Source organism: Ascaphus truei, chromosome 3 (genome assembly GCF_040206685.1).
Source record: "Ascaphus truei isolate aAscTru1 chromosome 3, aAscTru1.hap1, whole genome shotgun sequence".
NCBI classification, from domain to species: Eukaryota; Metazoa; Chordata; class Amphibia; order Anura; family Ascaphidae; genus Ascaphus; species Ascaphus truei.
Window position 1 is genome coordinate 164,074,714 of NC_134485.1, and position 23,950 is coordinate 164,098,663.

At 38.5% G+C, this 23,950-nt stretch overlaps 1 protein-coding gene across 5 annotated transcripts in view; it reads right to left on the reverse strand.

Moving 5' to 3' along the window:
* Nucleotides 1-3,449: 3,449 nt before the first annotated feature.
* The window catches only part of CASK (calcium/calmodulin dependent serine protein kinase), a 569,868-nt gene continuing 549,367 nt past the window's right edge, over nt 3,450-23,950 (reverse strand). For all 5 annotated transcript variants that reach the window (XM_075589720.1, XM_075589721.1, XM_075589718.1 and 2 more), the window contains 2 exons: nt 22,687-22,770; nt 3,450-7,091 (listed from right to left, as the gene is read on the reverse strand). In XM_075589720.1, the coding sequence (XP_075445835.1) occupies nt 6,915-7,091; nt 22,687-22,770 (261 nt within the window). In that variant the 3' untranslated portion in view covers nt 3,450-6,914. The remainder of the gene's footprint in view (nt 7,092-22,686; nt 22,771-23,950) is intronic.

Below are 23,950 nucleotides of genomic sequence, written 5' to 3' on the forward strand. Positions count from 1 at the left end.
GTTAAATCATAATGATTAGGATTTAATAGGCTGCAATGCTTCGCGTGTCTACCAGATGGCAAAAATTCATGAATTGTAATGCAGTATATATATATATATACTGTGCAGTATTGCAGCCAGCGGGAATAAAATGCTTCAATCCCTGCCTGGAAAATAACCCAATGCACTCGGGCAGAAAACAGTCACAAACCTCAATACACCCGGGTATACCCGAATTCGTGGGACTAGCCGAGCTCGAATAAAGTGTGTCGCCAGTGTATTATGCAATATGTAGTCTGTTTTAAAATTAAGGTAATATTGCAATCTTGATCAATCTGGGGGGAAAAGAGCCTATCATATATGCTTGGGTTCGCAATTGCAATATGCAGAGGCCTGCTTCTTAAAAATTATATAGGAGACTATGCTTAATTATTTGAAGGCTTGAAAGGTGCGGTCATTTTTCGCTCAACTGCTATCAGACACCTCATATCACAAGACAAATTGAAGAGTGTTAAATCACTGTCTTTGGAAGGGAGCGTTAGTCTTGCTCAATGCACGGTGACATTACAAAATTGCATATCTAAAGGGTCTCAAACCAGTCCTAAGCTTCAGAATGCTTTAATAACATCACATAACCCTTACAGTTAAGTCCGGAAATAATTGGACACCGATACAAATTTTGTTATTTCGGCTGTGTACCAAAATAAATTCAAGTTACAGTTAAATAATAAACATGGGCTTAAAGTGCAGTCTATCAGCTTTAATTTGCGGGTATTCACATCCAAATTGGAGGAAGGGTTTAGGAATTACATTTCTTTAATATGTAGCCCCCTCTTTTTCAAGAAACCAAAAGTAATTGGACAATTGACTCAAAAGCGGTTTCATGGACAGGTGTGGGCTATCCTTCGTTATTTCATCATCAATTAAGGAAGTAAAAGGTCTGGAGTTGATTCCAGGTGTGGCATTCGCATTTGGAAGCTGTTGCTGTGAACCCACAATATGCGGTCAAAGGAAGACAACAGTGGTGGATGATCGTAGGATCCTTTCCATGGTAAAGAAACACCCCTTCACAACATCCAGCCAAGTGAAGAACACTCTCCAGGAGGTAGGCATATCATTATCCAAGTCTACCATAAAAAGAAGACGTCACGAGAGCAAATACAGAGGGTTCACCACAAGGTGCAAACCATTCATAAGCCTCAAGAATAGGAAGGCCAGATTAGACTTTGCCAAACAATATCTAAAAATGCCAGCCCAGTTCTGGAACAGCATTCTTTGGACAGATTAAACTAAGATCAACCTGTACCAGAATGATGGGAAGAAAAAAGTATGGAGAAGGCTTGGAACGGGTCATGATTCGAAGCATACCACATCATCTGTAAAACACGGTGGAGGCAGTGTGATGGCATGGGCATGCATGGCTTACAATGGCACTGGTTCACTAGTGTTTATTGATGATGTGACAGAAAACAGAAGCAGCCGGATGAATTCTGAAGTGTATAGGGATATATTGTCTGCTCAGATTCAGCAAAATTGATTGGACGGTGCTTCACTTTACAGATGAACAATGACCCAAAATCATACTGCGAAAGCAACCCAGGAGTTTTTTAAGGCAAAGAAGTGGAATATTCTGCAATGGCCGAGTCAATCATCTGATCTCAACCCAATCAAGCATGCATTTTACTTCCTGAAGACAAAACTTAAGGCAGAAAGACCCATGAACAAACAACAACTGAAGAGAGCTGCAGTAAAGGCCTGGCAAAGCATCACAAAGGAGGAAACCCAGTGTTTGGTGATGTCCATGCATTCTAGACTTCAAGAAGTCATTGCCTGCAAAAGATTCTCGAAAAAGTATTAAAAATGAACATTTTATTTATCATTGTGTTAATTTGCCCAATTACATTTGAGCCCCTGAAATAAGGGGACTGTGTATGAAAATGGTTTCAATTCCTAAATGTTTCATACAATATTTTTGTTCAATCCCTTGAATTAAAGTTGAAAGACTGCACTTCTATTGCATCACGGTTGTTTCATTTCAAATCCATTGTGGTGGCGTACAGAGCCAAAATTATGAAAATTGTGTCAGTATCCAATTATTTCCGGATCTAACTGTATACTTGCTATGCTGCTCTGAACAGAAATCGTTCTCTGTTCAGACTGCCTCTGTGGCTGCCAAGTCAGAAAATGGTATGCTGCTCTGAGAATGGCATTTTAGCATCCTAAGGGTTAATTCCAAGTTATGCCTACCTAATTATCTGCCTTAGAATAGTTGGCATCAACTAGCTCTGATATCCATCAAAGGTCTGGATGGAGCACTATTTAACATGATAAAACTGTCTGGGGCAAATGTTGCACATTAGTAAGTACTGTAGCAACTGGATTTTTTTATTATGAGATTTACTGTAACAATGTTTTTCACTAGCTATAATATAGAACAGTATCAAGCAGTCAATGTCTGCAAACAAAAAAAATTATGGAAAATAAAAGTCTTGAAAAAAGAAACAAAATTATTATGATCTTCCCGCTTTTCACTGAATGTAATAAAGCTTAAGTCTGTGGCATAACAATATATAGCCAACAACTGGGTCAGGCCAAAGAGTCTAAAAGAACCGGAACAATCACCACTTCTGTATCACATAATTGACCACAGAAGATGCTTAATGCAGCAGGGTAAGTGGGGAATTCTATATGCACTGAAGGGCTGTTTTCGGATGAAAATCCCAATGAATGTCAATGGGTATTTTTGGATGAAAATCGGCCAAATGGCTGCATCGGTGGATATACGGTAGAATAAGGTCCTAAAGCGTTAGGATGGAAGTTAAGAAATGACACACAGAAGCTGTATCATAGCTGAGTGTTTCACTTTATTGAATCACTAATATATCTTGCCAAGTGGGACTGCATTTTTTAAAATCGCCTTTTGTCACATTTTTTTTATTTGCATGTAATGTCGACTATGTGCACATTCTTTGCAGCATAACTTTTTTTTTCCATTTCAATATGATACTGTACAATGTAATGGGAAGGTTTAAACTCCAATAAGGAAATCTAAAATATAGTTTCAGTGGCTATAACATTTTTCTCCATTATAGAGAAATAAAAATGCATGCTTGTATGTGTGAGATTTAGAATGTTACATGAGTGACCACACTCGGATTGATCTGAAACCCAGGCAGATTAACAATAATAAAACATGGGTTTTGAAAACCAGATCAGACAAAATTCCCAAATGATTTACCATTATATCGTGAAATTAAAAAGTACCCTTGTGGGTTTTCTGATGTTTACTATACAAAGTCTCAATTAAGTTTTCTGAAACTCTTTTTTATGGTTGGCTTATATGCGTATAGTTTTAACAGGTACATTTCATATTTTCATTCTGGCTGTGCTTTATGTATATCCTGAGACCATGTTACTCATTCTGAATTGGAGTTGAATTACCTACAGTACAATTTCAAACAACATACTAATACATTCAAAGTATGCAATCTCTTTATCACCAATATTTTTTTTATGAAAAGACAACAGTGTACAGAAAAATGAACACAGGGATAACATTTTACAAATATCTGTCACCTGGTTTTAATTCTAAGTACCCGATCTTACAAAAAGTTACAGTGTCAGCTTTCTTCCTTTAGGCCTTAATAAACACTTGAAACTAGTATACCAGATTATATTCTTCACCCAAAATTGCTAAAGTCCATGGTACATGCTTTTCACATAGAAATTTAATCCCAATCAGGACCAGAGTTTACTTCAAAGACGGGTGTAAAATATGTTACCCGTGTGCCAAATTGGAAGCTTTCGCCTGATTATTAAAACAGACACTGTTGTATATTTAGACTCTGATCTATGAAGCAGAATGATTCAAGTTCACGTCAGTAAAGAAATATTCTTAAATTAATTTGCTCAGAGATCTCAGAAGCAGTCGTAAATCCAGACTGGGAATAATGCAATGACAAATTATCACCAAAAATATGTCAGTGCAAGCAATCAATGAAATTAGTAGAATTAATGAATTAATGCACATTTAAAAATAACTAAACCTTAATGCTTTGTGTCATTTAACAAGCACTGAAAACAAACAATTAAAAAAAACAACTGTTAAATCAGAAAAAATAGGAAGATTAAAAAAAAGTTGACATTGTCCTTTTAAATAAGAAATCTGCTTAGCAGCAGCGTTAATGATTAGGATTTTTTAGCACCAGTAACTTCTCCATCCAACGCGACTATATTTCAAGGAGAGGCTGTGATCTTAGATAATGTAATTGATATGAAAAAATAAAATATATTCTAGATACTTCCTTGCAGGATACCTTTATATTTAAAGAGGCAAATTCCCAATGAGGCAATTCTTACGCTCCTATTTCAATGAGCCCCTACTGCATAATATGTAATTATAAAAAGCTTGTCTGCTGTTTTCACATGGTGTTTTTCAGTGAGAATTAATTGTAAGACAAATAAGTGGTTTTTTTTGTTTTGTTTTTTAATTCTCAATAGCAAGGGGCTGCTAGGGCCACATTCAGAAGGCTGCCTAAGAACGCCGATTGGCTTTTTGCTGTTTAATGAAATAAAGGTTAAAGAAGTTGTATTTTTACAGAAATTGGGTATTGGTGAAAGCAACGATTTTAGATGGGACCATTTAGAGGCAGCCTTCAGCCATGACATTCTGTGCAGCTGCAAGCTTGTTGAAAGGTACATCTAATACACCACTGCTTTGAAATTCAGTTTGTATAGAAGAGGCAAAGGAGTATAGAAGAGGTAAAATATACATGTTCATTTATAGTTATACAGTCTAGGTCAGGTCTGCACAACTACAGTCTTCAAGGGCCACAAACAGGCCAGGTTTTCAGGATATCCCTACTTCAGCACAGCTGGCTCAATTAGTGGCTCAGTATGACTCAGTTGTGAACTGGAGAACTGGCTCGAGAACTGGAGTTGTGCAGGCCTGGTCTAGGTGATATTGTTAACCACTTGAACACCATTGTCCACCAGGCGACTTGCTCTAACCAACCGCCCTAGAGATTGAGCAAAAAGAAATGCAATTGTAATTACTATAATTTTCTTTTTGCACATGCGTACCTTATGAAATTGTACAGTGATCTTGTAAATTGCACACACTATGTACACAAGACTTTAAAAATCAAAAATATATATCGAATTTTAACAGACTGTTACAATAATTTTAGGGAGAACAAAAAAAAGTTGGCTAAAGACACCATCTTTATTAGTTTAGTGGTAAATTAAATCTTTCAAGATGGACCGACGTGCTACTGGTTACCCTTAATTAGAAGTCCTTCCAGATCTCCAACTGAAGCATTAAGACTAACAGAAGTGATCTTGAACGACTTTACCTAAAGAAACCACATTTACCAATAAAGGTGTTGCCTTCACCCAAGTTAATTTTCTCTTGATATTAACTGAAGACTACAAGAGTATTTTCTTCTGGCAACTGGAGTATGCCTTATTACTGTGACTGAAAATGTACACTTTGTGCTTTACATTAGAATGATTGTACTGAGCCAATGGAAACAATGAGAATTGAGAAGACAAGGGTACAAAACCCATGAAGAACTTCCCGACAACCAGACATACTATTGAAAGCACTGTACAAACAACTAACTATACAATCATCCACTGTGTCACCAGAAGTAAGACAGATTTATTTCCCAGCCACATTAACAAATCAGTGAATAAATGAATGACCCAAAGGCATATAATTGTTGAACACATAAAAGGAAGTATATTTAAAAAAAAAATATTGGTCAGACTATAGTTCAGTTACCATTTTGTTGAAGAATTTACAGGGCTGTTTGCAGAGCTTAAGGAATATTCACTTTATAGAAGTCCCCAAACTTTGCTGCACAGAACTCTTAAAACTTGTGCATTTTTGTTTTTAACAATTACATACATATTAAAAAAAAAAAAAAAAAAGCATTTCTGTGCTTCAACTTAATTAAAACGTTAATACTCTCAGACAACACAAATCAGAAATGGCAAAATCAGTCATTACCGTCCCCCGTTTACAACAAATTAAATTGAGACAAAATTACAAACACATTTCACTACATGATTAATAATAAAAATCAGTTTCTTTTTATAAAGTTGCCCAAAATGCAAGGGATGTGCATAGGTTTACAACTTGGTTATAATAATTGTATTTAATTCCCTTGGGTACGATCTCCCATGAACGGAATGTATGTTTCTGTAAGTAGGTTACAGTTTTGTTCAACACAGATACACCAACAGTATAAACGCTTGCGACTGTCCACATGCATTAGGACCCAAATTCGAATCTCTATAGTGTTAACAAATTTCTTCAAAGAGACAGTATCAAATAAATCTAGTATGTAGTAAACTTTTTTTCTTTTTAAAAGGAAATAAAAAATGAAAAAGGCCATTAGAACATGTGGAATTTCTCCTTTCAATAGATTCAGGCTATTTTATTTTAATAAATAAAAGAGAGCTTTTTCATCCAATTATTGAAGTAAGACTTTTAAAAAGAATGTAGTGTTCCGCCCATACCAAAGTAACAATCAAATGTTCCCAATATTAAAATAGATTATAGAAAGCAGCATATCATTTGTGCAGTTTTCAGAGGCCTTTGAAACAAAAAGCTATGGTTTCCAAAAATATAACATTCCAAAGGATTGAATAATGCATATATTTTAAAAAGGTACATTTTAATATAATCTAGAAGACAAAAAGAAGAAAAGATACTGTCTCTTTAAATTAGCGTTACATTTTGTTTTTGTTTTCTTTCCATCTATTAGGACATGACAATAATTATAAATTTAGGTCACACTACATGTACAGTAGGTAGTCTCTAGGGGCCAAGACCGGTTGACATAATGTCAGCAATAGAGGTTTCTCCAAGTACTGCACGAGGTTGTTTGAAGTAATAATAAAATGTTGACAGTTATCTTGAAAGTGGTCTAATAGACCCAGGACACTGGAACCCACTGTGGTGCTGTGCACACCAGCTCAATGGCGTCCTCCAGATGCCTAATGGTTTCATCAATCTCATTGTTGATAATCGTTAGATCGAAGTAGTGTGCATATGTTTTCTGGAGGATTTCAGATTCCTTCTGCAGGCGTTGAAGGGACTCATCCTGCAAAGTGATTTAAAAAGACAAAAGTGACATAAATAATTGCTATTAATATAGATCAATAAATAGAGTACGCAAAATTCATTTAATTGGTATTGTTGACTACTCCACAATTACTTTTGAATGATGGTATTACACCATTAAAATGTTGAAAAAGTTGAACATCCTCTAACTTTCGTCACAAACTTCAGAATGAAACTTACGGAACCAGCACATGTCATGTTTTAGGACACCAGAAACCTAAGCACTTTAAAAATAGTTAACACTTTTTAAGCACTCTTCACTTTCCTTAACCAACATCATTAATGAACAGTGCACAGTTAAGAAAGTGTATCTTCAGTAATATGCTTTGAAACCAAGGTATGTAGGATGCTTCTTTAAGCTTTAGCCAAATCAATCATTTTTATACAGCGCAAACATTTATTTAAATTGCATCCCCTTAATCTTTTACCCACAGCTCTTGTTGATGCATGGACTAAAGGGTATACACACATATATTTACATTTGTGCTACATATATATGCACACACAAACACCTATTATTTTTTTGAACCAGCAAATAGTTATGGAATGGGTGAAGCTTTTGGCATTCTAGGTTTCTGTCAATGTTTCTCCCTGTGTACTAACTTATTTGTGTGTGTGGTAGTCTTTCTTTATCAGTTACTTATGCTGCAACTCACTTTCTGTAAATAATTATGTCACTCTTTTTTCTGTCTCATTATGCCTCATATCTGCAAAGATATCCCTGTGTGTCTTAATCGCTTGTTTTCTGTCTGTGTTGGGAATTCTTGTACAGTATCAAAGGTTAAAGGCATACAATAAATGAAATAGGAGGATACAATTTTACGGATCTTAACTGAAAATAGCAATCAACATCAAGCTTCTAGAAAAGCCTTAAGAAATAAAAACTGGAAAGGCCGTTACATTCAGGTAGCTGGAAATTAAATGATCTCATCACAGAAAAATAAAAAAAACCCACAGTATTAAAATTGATTTTTAATTGAAGAATGACACATTTCTCATTGATAGCCACAAACGTATTCTCTGTGACCTCATATACGCCATGTTTTGTGAAGTTATAAATGTATATGCACGTTAGATTTATGAGTCAACCCAAAAATATGTTCGATCCCAATATGGCGAGAGAACACCTGACCTTGTAAACTTTAGTTCTCAATGTCGAGATTTACTAAACAAAAGTTTTTGTTTAATGTCAAATTGCAGGGATGGCCAACTGTAGTTTAATTTCAAAGAGTTATCACTGTATTTACACAGATAATTAACACAAGGACATAACAACATAAAGAAACCCCTTAAAATTGGTGCACTCCTTCTAATAAACTTATTTGCTGCCTTGTATACACTCCAATTGACCCAGTGTCAGTATAAAGCATGCCTAGCCCAATTGGGCGGCTACAGCCGGTGACCGGGGGGCGCGGCCACCCGAACCTGTTTGGCTGCAAGAGCTGCCAGGGGCGTAGCGGGGGAGGGGCCGGAGGGGTTAAACCTACGGCCAGAACCAAGGATCGGTTACTTGTTCTTGGCTTGCAGCAGATTCCCTAATTAGAGACTACATGCCACAAAAAAAAGACACTTTTGAAAAAATACGGTGTCTACATAGTTTATATAAAATTTTTATTACTTAACTTATTACTGTACACTAAAAAAAAATACTAAAAAAAAAAAAAGATCCAGAGCAATACTGAATGTCAGTTAAAGAGGAATACTGCAGTCAGGTTCTTAGATGCTGGCTGAAAGCAGACTAGCTACTTTATTATTCTCAAGATATTACTAAACTATTGGTTCAATTACAGGCTCAAAATCACTTAAAATAGTGTAGCCTGGTGATATCTCCAGATAATGGACTTTGGCCATTATGATCGTCAATTTGAAAGTATAATTATGAGGCTAATATCTTCATTTTGTGAAAAAGGTGTGCACTTCAATTTTCCTTAATTGTATTTGTAGTTAATGATCGTTATGCTAAATGAATATCAGCATGTTATTTTAGAAGTCCACTAGTTGTTTAATGTATGTGAGGATATAAGCTTACAATTCTTCCTTGTTAGTATCCAATCCACAAAAACAGCATTCAGTAGAAATAACATAGAAGCTGATACCTCCATACATTGTAGCATTCATTGCAGCAAAATTGTATTATGCTCAATTGAAGGTTCAGAATTACTTCAAATAGCATAGCCTGGAAATATGATTAATGCATATCTCCAGATAATGTACATTGGCCATTATAATTGTCAATTTGAAAACATAACTATAGAGATAGTATCTTCCTTTTGTGAAAAAAGTGTGCACTTCTATTTTCCTTTAATTGTATTCAACGAATAAAATAGATAAAATAGTTCATAGCCATTTCCAGAAAAAGGGACAAAGTACGAGTAATTGGTTAACCGATCAAAATAAAGGATCTTTCACAAAGGATCTATTGTAAAACGGCCGGCGTCATCTATATGATTACATGTAAATGTGGTCTCAAATACAGTATTTATTTATAAAATATGTTACCAGGAAGTAATACATTGAGAGTTACCTCTCGTTTTCAAGTATGTCCTGGGCAGAGTATGTGGGCACAAAACGCAGACAGCTGCGAAGGAGGGTTCTGGAACATATAGGATCCATTAAAAATTCACATTATGCACCAATTTCAAGACATGTGAGAGAACAACATGCAGGCAATATAGGCGTGCTCTATTTTCAGGGCATAGATCGCCTATTTCCATATATACGTAGAGGTGACTGGGCCAAAAAATTGCTTTGAAGGGAAGCAAAATGTATCTTTAATTTAAACACCATGTTACCAAAAGGACTAAACGAAGTGAAGCATTAGGCCTCGCCCAGGGTTCCGGCGGGCGTGCTGAGGCTCAGGGAAAGCGGGTGCTTTTCCTGGCCTTAGACAGCGCGCCGTCTGGGGGCGTGTCGGGGGCGGGCCAGTGACGTCACGGAGCTCGTTCGCCCTCATTGGGCGAACCGCTCACGTGACCGGCCCTGCGCTCCGGCAAGCGCGTGATTTTAAAAATTACCTAAGACCGAGCCCCTACTCTCATTGCGGCTGTAGGGGCTCACAGGTAAGTGCAAGCGCGCCTCAGCACGGCTCAGCGCGTAAGCACTGACCATGCCCGAGGCCTTAGGCTGAGTCCATGGTGACTCAGCCCGTGCGGAGGCGCGCTGAGGCTGAGGTTAGCGCGCCGTCCGGGGGCGGGGGGGCGGGCCAGTGACGTCACGGAGCTGGTTCGCCCTCATTGGGCAAACCGCTCACGTGACCGGCCCTGCGCTCCCATGAGCGCGAAAATTTAAAATTTTCATAAGACACACGCTTCCGCACGCGTGCGTGAGCCCCTGCTAAAGCCGCTCTCATTGCGGCTGCAGGAGCTCACTGCCGAGCAGCAGCGCGCCTCAGCACGGGTCAGCGCCCAAGCGCTGACCATGCCCGAGGCCTAAGCCATCACCATAGCAATGGGGACGCTACAAAACAACGTCTCCCAGCGTGGTTACGTATCCCCAGAAAAAGCCGTGGTTACGGTGAAACAGCTTTAGGGAACGCTGCCTTAATCATTAATGATCCATCGGAAGCAGGGAGGACACACCACGCGTACCTTTAGGACGCGACTCTCTCCCTGAGAGCAACATGGTATATGTATTCTTTTTAATCAAATCTTCAGCATTGTATGAACAGTGAAATTGCAATCAGCAGCAAATTATTTTTGAAGGACAATGTCAATGAGCATGTTATAGTGCTGCTGCAATGAATGATACACCGGATGGGGGTATTAGCTTCTGTGTTATTTCTACTGAATGCCGTTTTGGATGATTGGATCCTAAGGTTGCGGCCGCAGTATTTGTTCTGCACGCGCGTCAGCGAGACTGGCGGCGCGTGCAGCCGATTCCCCTGGTCTGCAGGGAGCTGCAGACCAAAAGACAGGAGAGGGGGGGAATGTGACGGGGCGCGGCCGTGACGTCACCCGGCAGGTTCGCCCTTATTGGCTGAACTGCCGGGGGCGTGGCTTAGCGCTCCGTCGCGACTCCTGCTCTCAATTCTGTTGGGAGCAGGAGTCACTGTCGGCGCAGCGCTCCGCCTCGCAGCGGGCCCGGTCCCATTGTGCAGCGGCTATTGTCCCTGCAGTTTCAGCCACAGTGGGGGCTGCAGTAGCCAGTGAGGACCTGGCCTAACAAGGATGAGTTGGATGCTTATATCTTCACATGTATCTAATAAACTAGTGGATCTCTAGAACAAATAGGCTGACATTCATTTAGCATATTTATCATTACCTACAAATACAATCAAGGGAAAATAGAAGTGCACACTTTTTTTCACAAAAAGAAGATATTATCTCTTTAGTTATGTTTTCAAATTGACAATTATAATGGCCAATGTACATTATCTGGAGATATGCATTAATCATATTTCCAGGCTATGCTATTTGAAGTAATTCTGAACCTGCAATTGAGCATAATACAATTTTGCTGCAATGTATGGAATATTCAGCTTGTATGTAATTTCTACTGAATGCCGTTTTTTGTGGATTGAATACTAAGGATGCGCTTATAGTGCCGGCGATGGCGACGCAAAGTTGTCCGAAAACAAAACAATTAACTTATAGTAAGCGCGATGGCGACGGAGCGACGTCGCATCTGGAAAATTGGTAGCGGGTTAAATTAGATTTTTCAGAGGTTGTCGCCACATGACAGCCTCTGAATTAATCAATCACCCTGTCACCAGCGACATAGCTGAAAGTTAAAGTATAACTTTCGTTACAGGCGACGTCATCAGTTGCGTCACCGTCGCGCGCACTATAAGCGCGGCCTAACAAGGAAGAATTGTATGCTTACATGACAGTGGAAAAAACTGGGGCGCTTCCCAAACAAATTTAAGGCGATACTGGAATATAAACGCAAGATGCCGTCAAGCAGAAAATAGGTATAATAAATAATAATTAATACTGGCCCGGATTAATCTGGATGCAGCTCTACTCGGTAGAGAATCTCCCTGGACCCTTGTGGTAAGTGGTATAGCAGATGTGGGGAGCGCAAACCATACAAAAAAGAAATTACAAAACAGATATCAATAGTAATACTGTATAAAATAAATTGACATCCAATGGAATACAGACATGCAAATACATGCACGGACGGTGGGGAAAGAAATGCAAGTAATGCTAAGACATAGACTTACACGTCCCTGTGTAAGTCTGTCAGATACAGTGTATCTTGATAATCCTCTCCCGCTATCAACCACGTTAAGAGGTACGAGCGAGGTGAGTTAGTGGTAACAAAATGGCAAGGTGTACTATGAAATATATAATCAGACACACACGGCCATGTGCGAGTCACTGCATCAAAGAAATCTTTAAAATCTCCACGATCGAACCGAGTGCAGTACCCCAGTGATGTTGCAGGCGTAGTAACGGTGGTGAAAAAAGGCAATGATAGCAAATAAATGTGTATTATGACTTACACGGCCATGTGCAAGTCACTGTCTCCTGCGAGGAGACAGACACAGCAGACCCAGGAGCCAAAGAAACCTTTGGAGACAGTGACTCGCACATGGCCGTGTGAGTAATAATACACATTTATTTGCTATCATTGCCTTTTTTCCACCACCGTTACTACGCCTGCACCATCACTGGGGTAGTGCACTCGGTTCGATCGTGGAGGAGATTTTAAAGATATCTTTGATGCAGTGACTCGCACATGGCCGTGTGAGTCTGATTATATATTTCATAGTACACCGTGCCATTTTGTTACCACTTACTCACCTCGTTCGTACCTCTTAACGTGGTTGATAGCTGGAGAGGATTCTCAAGATACACTGTATCTTACAGACTTACACAGGGACGTGTAAGTCTATGTCTTAGCATTACTTGCATTTCTTTCCCCGTCCGTGCATGTATTTGCATGTCTGTATTCCATTAGATGTCAAATTATTTTATACAGTATTACTATTGATATCTGTTTTGTCATTTCTTTTTTGTATGGTTTGCGCTCCCCACATCTGCTATACCATTATATCCTCACATACATTAAACAACTAGTGGACTTCTAAAATAACATGCTGATATTCATTTAGCATAACGATCATTAACTACAAATACAATTAAGGAAAATAGAAATGCACACCTTTTTCACAAAACTAAGGTATTAGCCACATAATTATACTTTCAAATTGACAATCATAATGGCCAAAGTCCATTATCTGGAGATATCACCAGGCTACACTATTTGAAGTGATTTTGAGCCTGTAATTGTAACAATAGTTTACTAATATATCGAGAATAATAAAGTAACTAGTCTGCTTTCAGCCAGCATCTAAGAACCTGACTGAAATATTCCTCTTTAACTGGCATTTATATATATATTATCAAATCACCATTCAGTATTGATCTGGATCTTTCTTTAGTAGTATTTTTGAGTGTAATAAGTTAAAGTAATAACATTTTTATATAAACTATGTAGACACCGTATTTTTTTCAAAAGTGTCTTTTTTTTTGTGGCATGTAGTCTCTAATTAGGGAGAAGTCAGGACCAGTCAGTCCACCACTATACAGTACACACTCCTTAAATTGTTAATTAACTATCCTCTTTCAAATATCTACCTCAATCAAAGGCTATATATGCAAACTAGTACTGCAACTGGGTCAATTGGAGTGTATATAAGGCAATTAATAAGTGTATCATTATTAGAAGGAGTGCACCCATTTAAAGTGATTTAAAGTTGCTGCAATAAATCAAAATTCTACAAGGCTATGGGGAAGGTACAAGCTGCTGTTGAACTGCGGGGGATCCCTTTTCTATTATTGGACTTGGCTGTAGTCACATTTCAGCAGCAGCAGGGAAAGTCTCTCTGGCTACATCTGTAATTCATCTACTCATGCTAAATGGAGGTACTTCCAAGCAATAGAAGTCCCCTAACCTATTCAGCTTACCACACACACCAAAAAGTTATATTTAATGGCAGGGCTGGCCTTAGGGCACGGCAAGTAAGTCACCTTGGGCACCATGCATTGGGGGGGCCTAACTCCCCCCTCCTGTCGGCGCTGGTATCAACTTCCGCCCGACGGAAGGGAATGGAGGAGGGAGTGTGGGGTCCCCGGACAGGCAGGACCACTTTTCGCTGCAAGGGTGAGAGCGAGACATCCGTGTGTGTATGTGTTTTTATGTTTGTTTTGAGAGGGGGTCTTATCTTCTCTGGAGCAGCCGTCGTCCAGTAGCATCACGTTGCCATGGTGACTGACATCAAATGACACTACAACGTCATACGACGATGCATTGCCATGGCAACGTGACATCACATGCCGTCGTGAAATCATGACGCCGCAACATGGCCGGAGGAAAGTCGCTCTTCAAGGTAAGTACCCTTAATATTTCCCACAGGAGGGGACCCCATTGCCAGAATGCCGACTTGAGCCCCGCAAAGGCTAAGGCCGGACCTGGGTACAGCTGGTCTTACATGACACAAAAAATATAGTTTACCTGCTAAATAGGTACCGTTGGATAGTATGTCACCCAGTCCTTATCAGAGATCCAATATAGATAAGGGGAGGCCGAGAGAGGGGTCTTTGATTGGGTAAGCACTTGCTAAAGACACAGTGGCCTCACACAAAAGGATTAATGGAGAAATTATCCTCTTCCCCCAAGTCTAAGTCACCATGTTTATAAACTAATGTTAAAAAAAAAAATCTTCAAAATAATACTTGTCGTCAGATTTGGGACAAATGCATCATTTAACCAGATGTAAACACCTTAAACTTGTGTAATAGGCACAGTTTCCAATCCTAGGAGAGATTACCATTTAAATGGCTAAACCTGTGCCTGCAAAATGTCTCTGTAAAGCGCTACGTAAAACTAGCAGCGCTATACAAGAACATGCTATTATTATTATTATTATTATTAATCCAATATGCCAAATTGTCAAAAAGTTTCAGAATTAACCAAATTAAGATTTTCGAGAGACTGTTTAAAAATAAACAAATAAATTGTGCATCACACTACATAAATTATAAAAGCTACATTGTGTTTTTCAGTTTAGCATTTTTCATGTAAACCGATAGTTCTTGGTTTATTTTTAAAAAAATTGGATAACAAAAAAAAATTATGGTTGTATAGTTGGAACTTACTGTACATGACCTGATGTATATTGATTTTATTTGACACAGAGCCTTAAATAGGGTTATACTGTATGTCAGAATTTGGTCAAGAAAATAGATGTAACCCTTCAAACATGTCACGGCCATTAGTACACTTTGGACCTAAGAAGGTAAACATTGAAGCCAAAATACTTCATAGCAGGAATACCACCATTTAGTACTAACCAATTTGCTCATTAACAGGTCATGTCCATGTATTTCAATATATAATACACACTTGATAACGTAGCGAGAATACTAATTCCCCCATCATGTCTCACGAATGTTCAGCATCACTTGTTTCTCAGACTGCAATAGTCACACCCTTTAAAATCAGTACTTTACATTGAAGTGCCATTGTTTGATTCAGAGCTTCAAAATCTTTCTTATGTGGGTCCTTGGAAGTAAATGTCTCTACTACATAATGTACCTACTTAATTTACATAGTTAATAAAGCCGCTGATTTCTTGTATGGATTTAATTACATTTACATGATAACTCTTTCTTGTCTAACTCTGTAGTTAAAATATATGTGATGCCTTTCAACATGAATAATGTGTTTTATTTTTCTCTACAGGGCTTAAATTGTATACACTTGGGTAAGAATTCAATCTTCGACGCCAGGCATTCGGCAGTGGAGCAATATACAAGCTCCTCTGTTACTGAAAGGATTAACTTACAACGATACTTTAATATTCATATTGTACATTTTCTATAACACAACTGTGTGTATGCAAGGAGGCAATGTATGCAAGTGCATAAACAAAAGCCACTTTTCCATGATCATATTGAATCAAATTCAAATATGGTACTACAGTACGTAACTGGCTAGACAATAATTTTTCATGCAAGAGACTTACAGAACACATGCTTTAAATCAGCAAATTGGACTTCCTTGCATAATAGCACAATAGGTGAAAACAGACCTGATTATACTGTATTGCTTATGTAATCTACTATGAAGGAAAAAAGCAAGTACTATACATAACCATTTCACTGGAAATGTGCCAAGTTGGTGGATAGCCCTACACGTATCAGAGAGAATAATCATATTAAAAGCCATTGGAACTTTTGTTTAACTTTAATAAATGCTTTGCCGTTTTGATTTGCACCACATTGCAGCTGGGACACTGACAAATAGCCATCATTTCCCCCAACATCACACGTCCCTAAAACATTACAGTGATTTAAAAACAATTTAAAAAAAAACAGCCATTGTAAGTTTGTTTTGTAATCTCAATCAGAACTGGAACCACTGGAGCTAAACCTCTCTATTGTTAATTCCAGAGATTCCCCTGTTTCGAAAAAAAATCTACTTTTTAAATGTGCCATTTTTGGGGCTCTGCCTGGAAATAAAAATGGTTACCGGGTCAGTTTCACTTCAGCAAGCCAAAAAAAAAAAAGCTATTAAGTTTTAGGTTTCTATTGCAAAACCCAAGCGACCACCTTTACTTTGTCTTTAATTCTACTGGCAAATGAAAAAGTACATTTCACAGAAACCAGAGGGAGTTAACAATTATATTGCTTCCCAATTTCAATTATGAAAAAAACACTGTTGCTTAAATACTGTAATTTGCAAGTCAATAATTAAAATCTAAATAAAACCACTAAACACACTCAAAGTTATATATTGATATATGATAAATTAATGACTAAAGTGTATGCTATGAAGTAATAGTGTGTAAAAGCAAAGTGTAAATAAACTGTCTCGAACAACACTATTTGTAGTGGACGATAAGTGCACAATAAATTCACAATCGAATTAGTGAAAGATTATATTAAAAAAAACAACAGTCAAGTCTAATAAGTGTTTCAAAATAATTAAACATATGAGGTACTTATTTTATTAAAATTATACAGTTTCACTTTATGTTATACTTGCACTTTAAAAACCCTTTCAGCAGAAACAGAAATAAAATGTTACTACTGTACTTTTCAAACACTCATTTGCCTTTCCTTGCAGAGAAAGATGTACACAATGTTGCAAGCTTTTTATATTACCAATTATACTAGCAAGCCAAGCAGATGACAATTTCTAAAATAAAATTCCATTATAAGGCAGCTAATTATTTTTGTTAACCCAAATATGAAAGTTACCGTTACCGAACCCTTCCTATTGCTCCATCTCTTGCTTTTCCTTCCTTTGAGGCTCACACTGTCCAGATCTTCTCTCCTCTCCCTGTCCATATGGCGGTCATCTATCGCCCACCTACCTCTACTCACCCCCTTTCTGCCTTCTCACTTTGAATCCTGGCTCTCTTTCTTTCTCTCCTCTGACTCCCCTGTTCTTCTCCTTGGGGACTTCAATTGCCACATTGATGACCCCTCTCTCCCTTGGGATTCCCACTTTCTTTCTCTAACCTCTTCTTTTGGCCTTCAACAGTGGACTGCAGCCAGCAACCACAAGGATGGCCACTACTTAGACCTGGGTTTCACTAAAAACTTCTCTCTCTCCGATTTCTCCATTTCCCCTTTTCCTCTCTCTGACCAACACCTCATCCTCTCTATCTCGCTTCTCCCCCTCCATCTACCCCCGGGTTCTGCAGAAACCTGCGCTCTATTCACTTACCTGACTTTGAGTCCACTTTACGCTCCTCCCTCTCCTCTCTCAGCTCTGCTACAGACCCTGACAACCTAGTCAGGAACTACAACGCTGCCTTGTCCTCCTCTCTTGATCTACATGCCCCGCTTTCTCTCTGCGTCCTCGCCCTTCTAACCCTAGACCCTGGCTAAATTCCCACACGCGCATGCTGCGTTCCTCCACTCGTTCCTCTGACCGCCTCTGGAGGAAATCTCATACTCTCGCAGACTTCCTTCACTACAAATGTATGCTATCCTGTTTCAACTCTGCCCTCTCGCAAGCTAAACAAGCCTACTTTTCTTCACTAATCAACATGCACAAGTCTAACCCACGCCGACTGTTCTCTGTCTTTGATACTCTACTCAAACCACCCTTAGCTGCCTCTCCTTCCTCCATCTACGCACAGGAATTTGCTGACTATTTTAAGGAAAAGTTGGAATCCATACGTCAGAACATCCCCTGTTTCTTCTTCCCATCCTACACCTCTTCCTAACTCTCCTCCTGCCTTCCTTGACTCTTTTTCCACTGTCTCAGAGGAGGTTGTGTCGCTGTTGATCGCCTCTTCTCCCTTTACCACTTGCCTTCTTGACCCCATTCCCTCCCATCTCCTAAAACCTCTTGCTCCTACTATAATCCCAACGCTCACACACATTTTTAACATTTTTAACTCTGCTCTGGAACCTTTTCATCCTCCTTCAAACATGCAACATTCATACCATTACTCAAAAACAGCAAGCTTCACCCTACCTGTCTTTCTAACTATCGACCTGTCTCCCTCCTGCCTTTTGCCTCTAAACTCCTTGAACGTCTTGTATTCTCTCGCTTGCTCCAGTTTCTCAACACCTACTCTCTCCTAGACCTTCTACAATCTGGCTTCCGCACTGCTCAATCCACGGAAACAGCCCTCACTAAAATAACTGACGACCTCCATGCTGCCAAAGACAGAGGTCATTACACTCTGCTCATATTACTCGACCTCTCTGCAGCATTTGACACCGTGGACCACCCTCTTCTCCTTCACATTCTCCATACTCTTGGTATTCGGAACAAAGCTCTATCCTGGATCTCATCCTACCTCTCCCATCGTACTTTCAGTGTCTCTTCTGCTAACACCTCCTCCTCCAATATTGATCTCTCTGTGGGGGTACCCCAGGGCTCTGTCCTGGGACCTCTTCTCTTTTCTCTGTACACACTCTCTCTAGGTGACCGAATAACATCTTTTGGGTTTAATTATCACCTCTATGCTGACGACACACAAATATACTTTTCAACACCCGACATTACACCTGCTGTACAAACCAAAGTTTCTGAATGTCTCTCTGCTATATCATCCTGGATGGCCCTCCGCCGCCTTAAACTCAACATGGCTAAAACAGAGCTCCTCATACTTCCTCCCAAACCTGGCCCTACTACCTCCTTCCACATTACTGTTGGAACTACGATCATTCACCCAGTAGCCCAAGCACGCTGCCTAGGGGTCACTCTCTACTCCTCTCTCACTTTCACTCCTCACATTCAAAACATTTCTAAAATCTGTTGCTTTTTCCTCCGCAATATAACAAAGATACGCCCTTTCCTCTGTTGATCGACTGCTAAAACTCTGACTCAGGCCCTCATTCTCTCCCGTCTTGATTACTGTAACCTCCTGCTGTCCGGCCTTCCTGCCTCTCACCTGTCTCCCCTACAATCTATCCTAAACGCTGCTGCCTGAATCACTCTACTCTTTCCTAGATCTGTCTCAGCATCTCCCCTCATGAAATCCCACTCCTGGCTTCCGATCTAATCCCGCATCTCACACTCCATTCTTCTCCTCACCTTTGAAGCTTTACACTCTTCTGCCCCTCCTTACATCTCAGCCCTAATTTCTCGTTATGCACCATGCAGACTCTTGCGTTCTTCTCAAGGATGTCTTCTTTCTACCCCCTTTGTATTTAAAGCCCTCTCCCGCCTTAAACCTTTTTCACTAACTGCCCCACACCTCTGGAATGCCCTTCCCCTCAGTACCCGACTAGCACCCTCTCTATCCACCTTTAAGACCCACCTTAAGACACACTTGCTTAAAGAAGCATATGAATAGCACTGTAGATATTCTGAACACATGATACATAAAGCTTGGCCCCCTGCAGACGCACTTACCAGAACTCCCTCCTACTGTCTAAGTACATTCTCCCTACCTACCAATTAGACTGCAAGCTCCTCTGGGCAGGGACTCCTCTTCCTTAATGTTACTTTTATGTCTAAAGCACTTACTCCCATGTTCTGTTATTTATTTGATTACCACATGTATTACTACTGTGAAGCGCTATGTACATTAATGGCGCTATATAAATAAAGACATACAATACAATAAAAAAAGTGAAATAAGGAAAGGAATGTGTATTAAGAAAATGCAGCATGCCATCCTGGATGTGGGGACAAACCCTTGGAGACTACAGTTGGCAGAGGCCAAGAGGATCGTTGATTTTCATTGTGGAACTTTCAGAGCAATGTAAAGAACAACATTCAAGAATGTTTCCAGTATTCATTGGGTGTTGTAATAAGCAGTAATGAAAAGTAAACACCTAAAACAATTTCTACGGAACAATGTGTACCTTCTAATCTCTATTTATAAACCATTGTGCACCTTCTAATTTATCTCTATTTAGCTACAGTTTAAACCCTAATGTAGGTAAAGTTTATTTTTTATTATTTATATATATATATATATATATATATATATATATATATATATATATATATATATATCATCAGTATCCTAAAACAGTACGTTAATATTTGAAATATTAACTTTTTTTTAAAATGCAACCACAATTGGTAGGTCGTGTTTAAATTATGCCACAGTAAACAAAATACTTTAAAAGCAACAGACATAGTAAATTAAAAAGCGTCTAACTAATCTAAATCTACACAAGTAGCAATAGATTTTGTTTAAATCTCTGTCTGGTACTTACAGGTAATTTTCTGCACCACCGTGGAAGCTTAGTAAAATTTAAAAATGTGTAGGTAAAAGGAAAAGAAACCGTTGTAGTTTAAGAAAACAAAAAGGAATGAATGTAGTAACAATTAATGGAGAAAAGTGATAAAATAAGGAAAACGAAAGTAACGATTTAATTTTATTCACCATTTTAAGAATATACATGCAGAATAAAACTAATGTTAAGAGACGTGTCTTATGTCATCTGAAAGTGATGGTACTGCAAAATAAAAATGTGGTGTACGTACAGTATCTAAAGCTTGTTGTACTTAGAGAGAATGAGTTAACAAAACTAATATTGGAGAATCCTAAATACATCTGCCTATAATGCGGTATAAAGATGCAGTGACACAACCTTTCCTTTACACATTTTATTCAGATTGTTTTGACATCTTCCAGCAATGTCTACTAAAAAATATTGACGTGGACATTTTTTTCCCCCAAAGGACCCCTAAAAATGCATTGACTGGCTATTGTGATTTTCTAACCAATGCTTTATGTTAGTAATGATCACTACAACTTGGTAATTGCTCCCATATTCTTGCGAACAAATGTAAACAAACACATGCTTATTGCAACTGAAAATCAATTCAATGTATTCATGTGCCTTAAAATTTCAGCCCTCTTAGGTAGGTCCACAGGGAGAATTACATGTTGAGAAAGAAATATATTTTACTCATTCATGTATACAAAAAAGGTGCCTGGGAGAGGGGGAAGGAGTGTTTGCCTCATGACAATGGAGCTGATGCGAGACGTTGATACCCATGGTCGCATGTGAGTACCAATCTTCCTACAGTATATAAGTGACATCATTGGAGCAGTATTATACAGTGACCCCCCCCCCCCCCAGCCTGTGAGGATATAACGAACTTTTTGTGCTCTTGAAATTATTCTAATTTAATATGAAAAACCATATTTAGGATATTTATAAATGTATTTTTTGCTTACTATTGATGGGATTTTTATTTGAACCTTTGTTGTACTAATTAATTATTAATAAAGGAAGTATTTTTATACACACCTTTCAGCTAGCAATATATTTGTTCTCCTACCAGTGTAGACTTTATTTCTTCTATGAATTCCCACCCTCCTCCCCCACCCTGTTTTTGAGACGTACTGTACACACATAGTTTTAGGCTAGTACCTTATACTTTAGGAGATAAGTTTACGGTTGGTTTTATATTTACTTAAAGGGGCTAGAGCATGCCATTTGAGGGTTTCGACAAGTCCTGGATACTCCCCTTTCCCCCAGAAAATAAACTATGTGACATAGTCTCTTAACTGATTGTAGCTGGTACACTTTGAAAGATAAATACTTGATGACAAACTCTCAGGATGAATGATGCAGGGTGTGAACATTTTTGCCACCAGCTCGCCGATGGGGATAAAAAAATGATGGCTTGAGACAGGTCAGGATATGTTGCTGCGCATTCCTGGAGCAGAGATGGAGGAAGTCTGGATGAGCCAAGGCAGCCTTAGCAAAGCAGCTCTTGACGTTCCAGCTGAAAACTAGAACTGTGTTAAAGTTACCAGTCACCATCACAACTGTGAAAGTCTTACCCAAAAATGGTGCGCACTCTGAATCTAGCAGCATTATGGATAAGACTTGTTTTGTGTTCCTACCGATATGTGAGAAATTAGAAAAAGCGATAGATTATGGATCTGAAAAACGGTTACTAAACAATTTGTAATGGACTGACACACAGGGCCCTTTGGATCTGTTGCGACCTGCCCCGCCCCCACCTGCCAATGTCCACACTTGTCAATATATTCTTTTATTTGATCAAATATTTTGCTGGTTGTTGGCAAGATTTTTATTTGTTTAGGTTTGCAAAACGTAAATATTTTTTTTTAATAAAAAGTCTTATTTACTATGGCACAATGAAAATACACAAAATCTGCTTACCTCACTGATGCTCGGAGTAATTGTAGGTGCAGCAATAAACACAACAAAAGGAGCAAATTCTGCTGTTCTCAGGACCTTGAGAGCCTGCAAGTATGAGAATGAAGACTTTAGATGAAATAATGTAATTGTAGTACAAGTCTGAGCAAATGCAAAAGGAGGACTTCATAAAGCTGCAAATGTGAGAATAGCATGCATCTTAATGACATACAAAGAAGTTCACATTCGGTGCATACACAGGATGGTGGTTCACAGATTTAGGGGGTTACTAAACGACAACATTTACAAGATAAAACTCTAGTTTCAGCTGCGTTTTTTGGTTTCTTTTGGAAATGAAGAGCTATGTACATACTGTAGATGTCGGGCACGATATAAATAAAGATATACATACAAGTTTTGAGACAGAAGAGCAACCACATAATACTAGAAGAATAAATGTCAATAGCTCATGATTTTACCAAAGTTACGCATTAAATAAAATGTTTATGGTAAAATAACAGTACAGGGCAACAGTTCTATAATACGAATTAGAAATAATCATGAATTATATTGCAGCTGAAAAAAGAAGGCATCAAAGTGTTGTTGTCACTTCAAACCTTCCTGCTACCAAATGTTCTGTAGAAGCGCTTTATTTAGAATTAAATTGGATTAAGGAGAAATTGGGTTTATGTTTTCTCATTTTTCCTGTCTTCAATACTTTTTAGGATTTTTTTTTAAAAGAGAAATTATTATTAATGTTTACACATTTTCTTTAAGTGCTAGTATATCTGGATTAAACATCTTTCATCTGTCATAAGAAGCAGAGCAGGAAATAGGTTGATCTTGATTTGTTGAAACTTTCTCTAACCCACCTAGAAGGGCTAGGTGTCTTATGACATAGCACCACTTAATAAATATAGCCATTAAACCCCATTGGTATGTATTGGTGTTAGAAAGCTGTAGAGAGGTAGAAACACAAACCTAGAAATGATCAGCAGATGACTCTTTGGCAATCTAGTTTATACATTTTTTCTACCTGTAGTAAAGCCTCACACTCCATCTTATCCCTATGTTTTTACTTCCTTGGGGTACCTTTGTGCCATGGTAGTATTTATTGTCTTCAGAGTGTTAGCACTAACCCTCTGCTAGGAGGCTGTTTCATGAATTATACACATTTCAATGAGCAAGCACTTATCACATTTCTCATGAACTTACAGTGAAAAACAAACACTTATCAATTCGCGCTTAAATCTATTAAATAATATTGATATAGGTGAATAATATACCC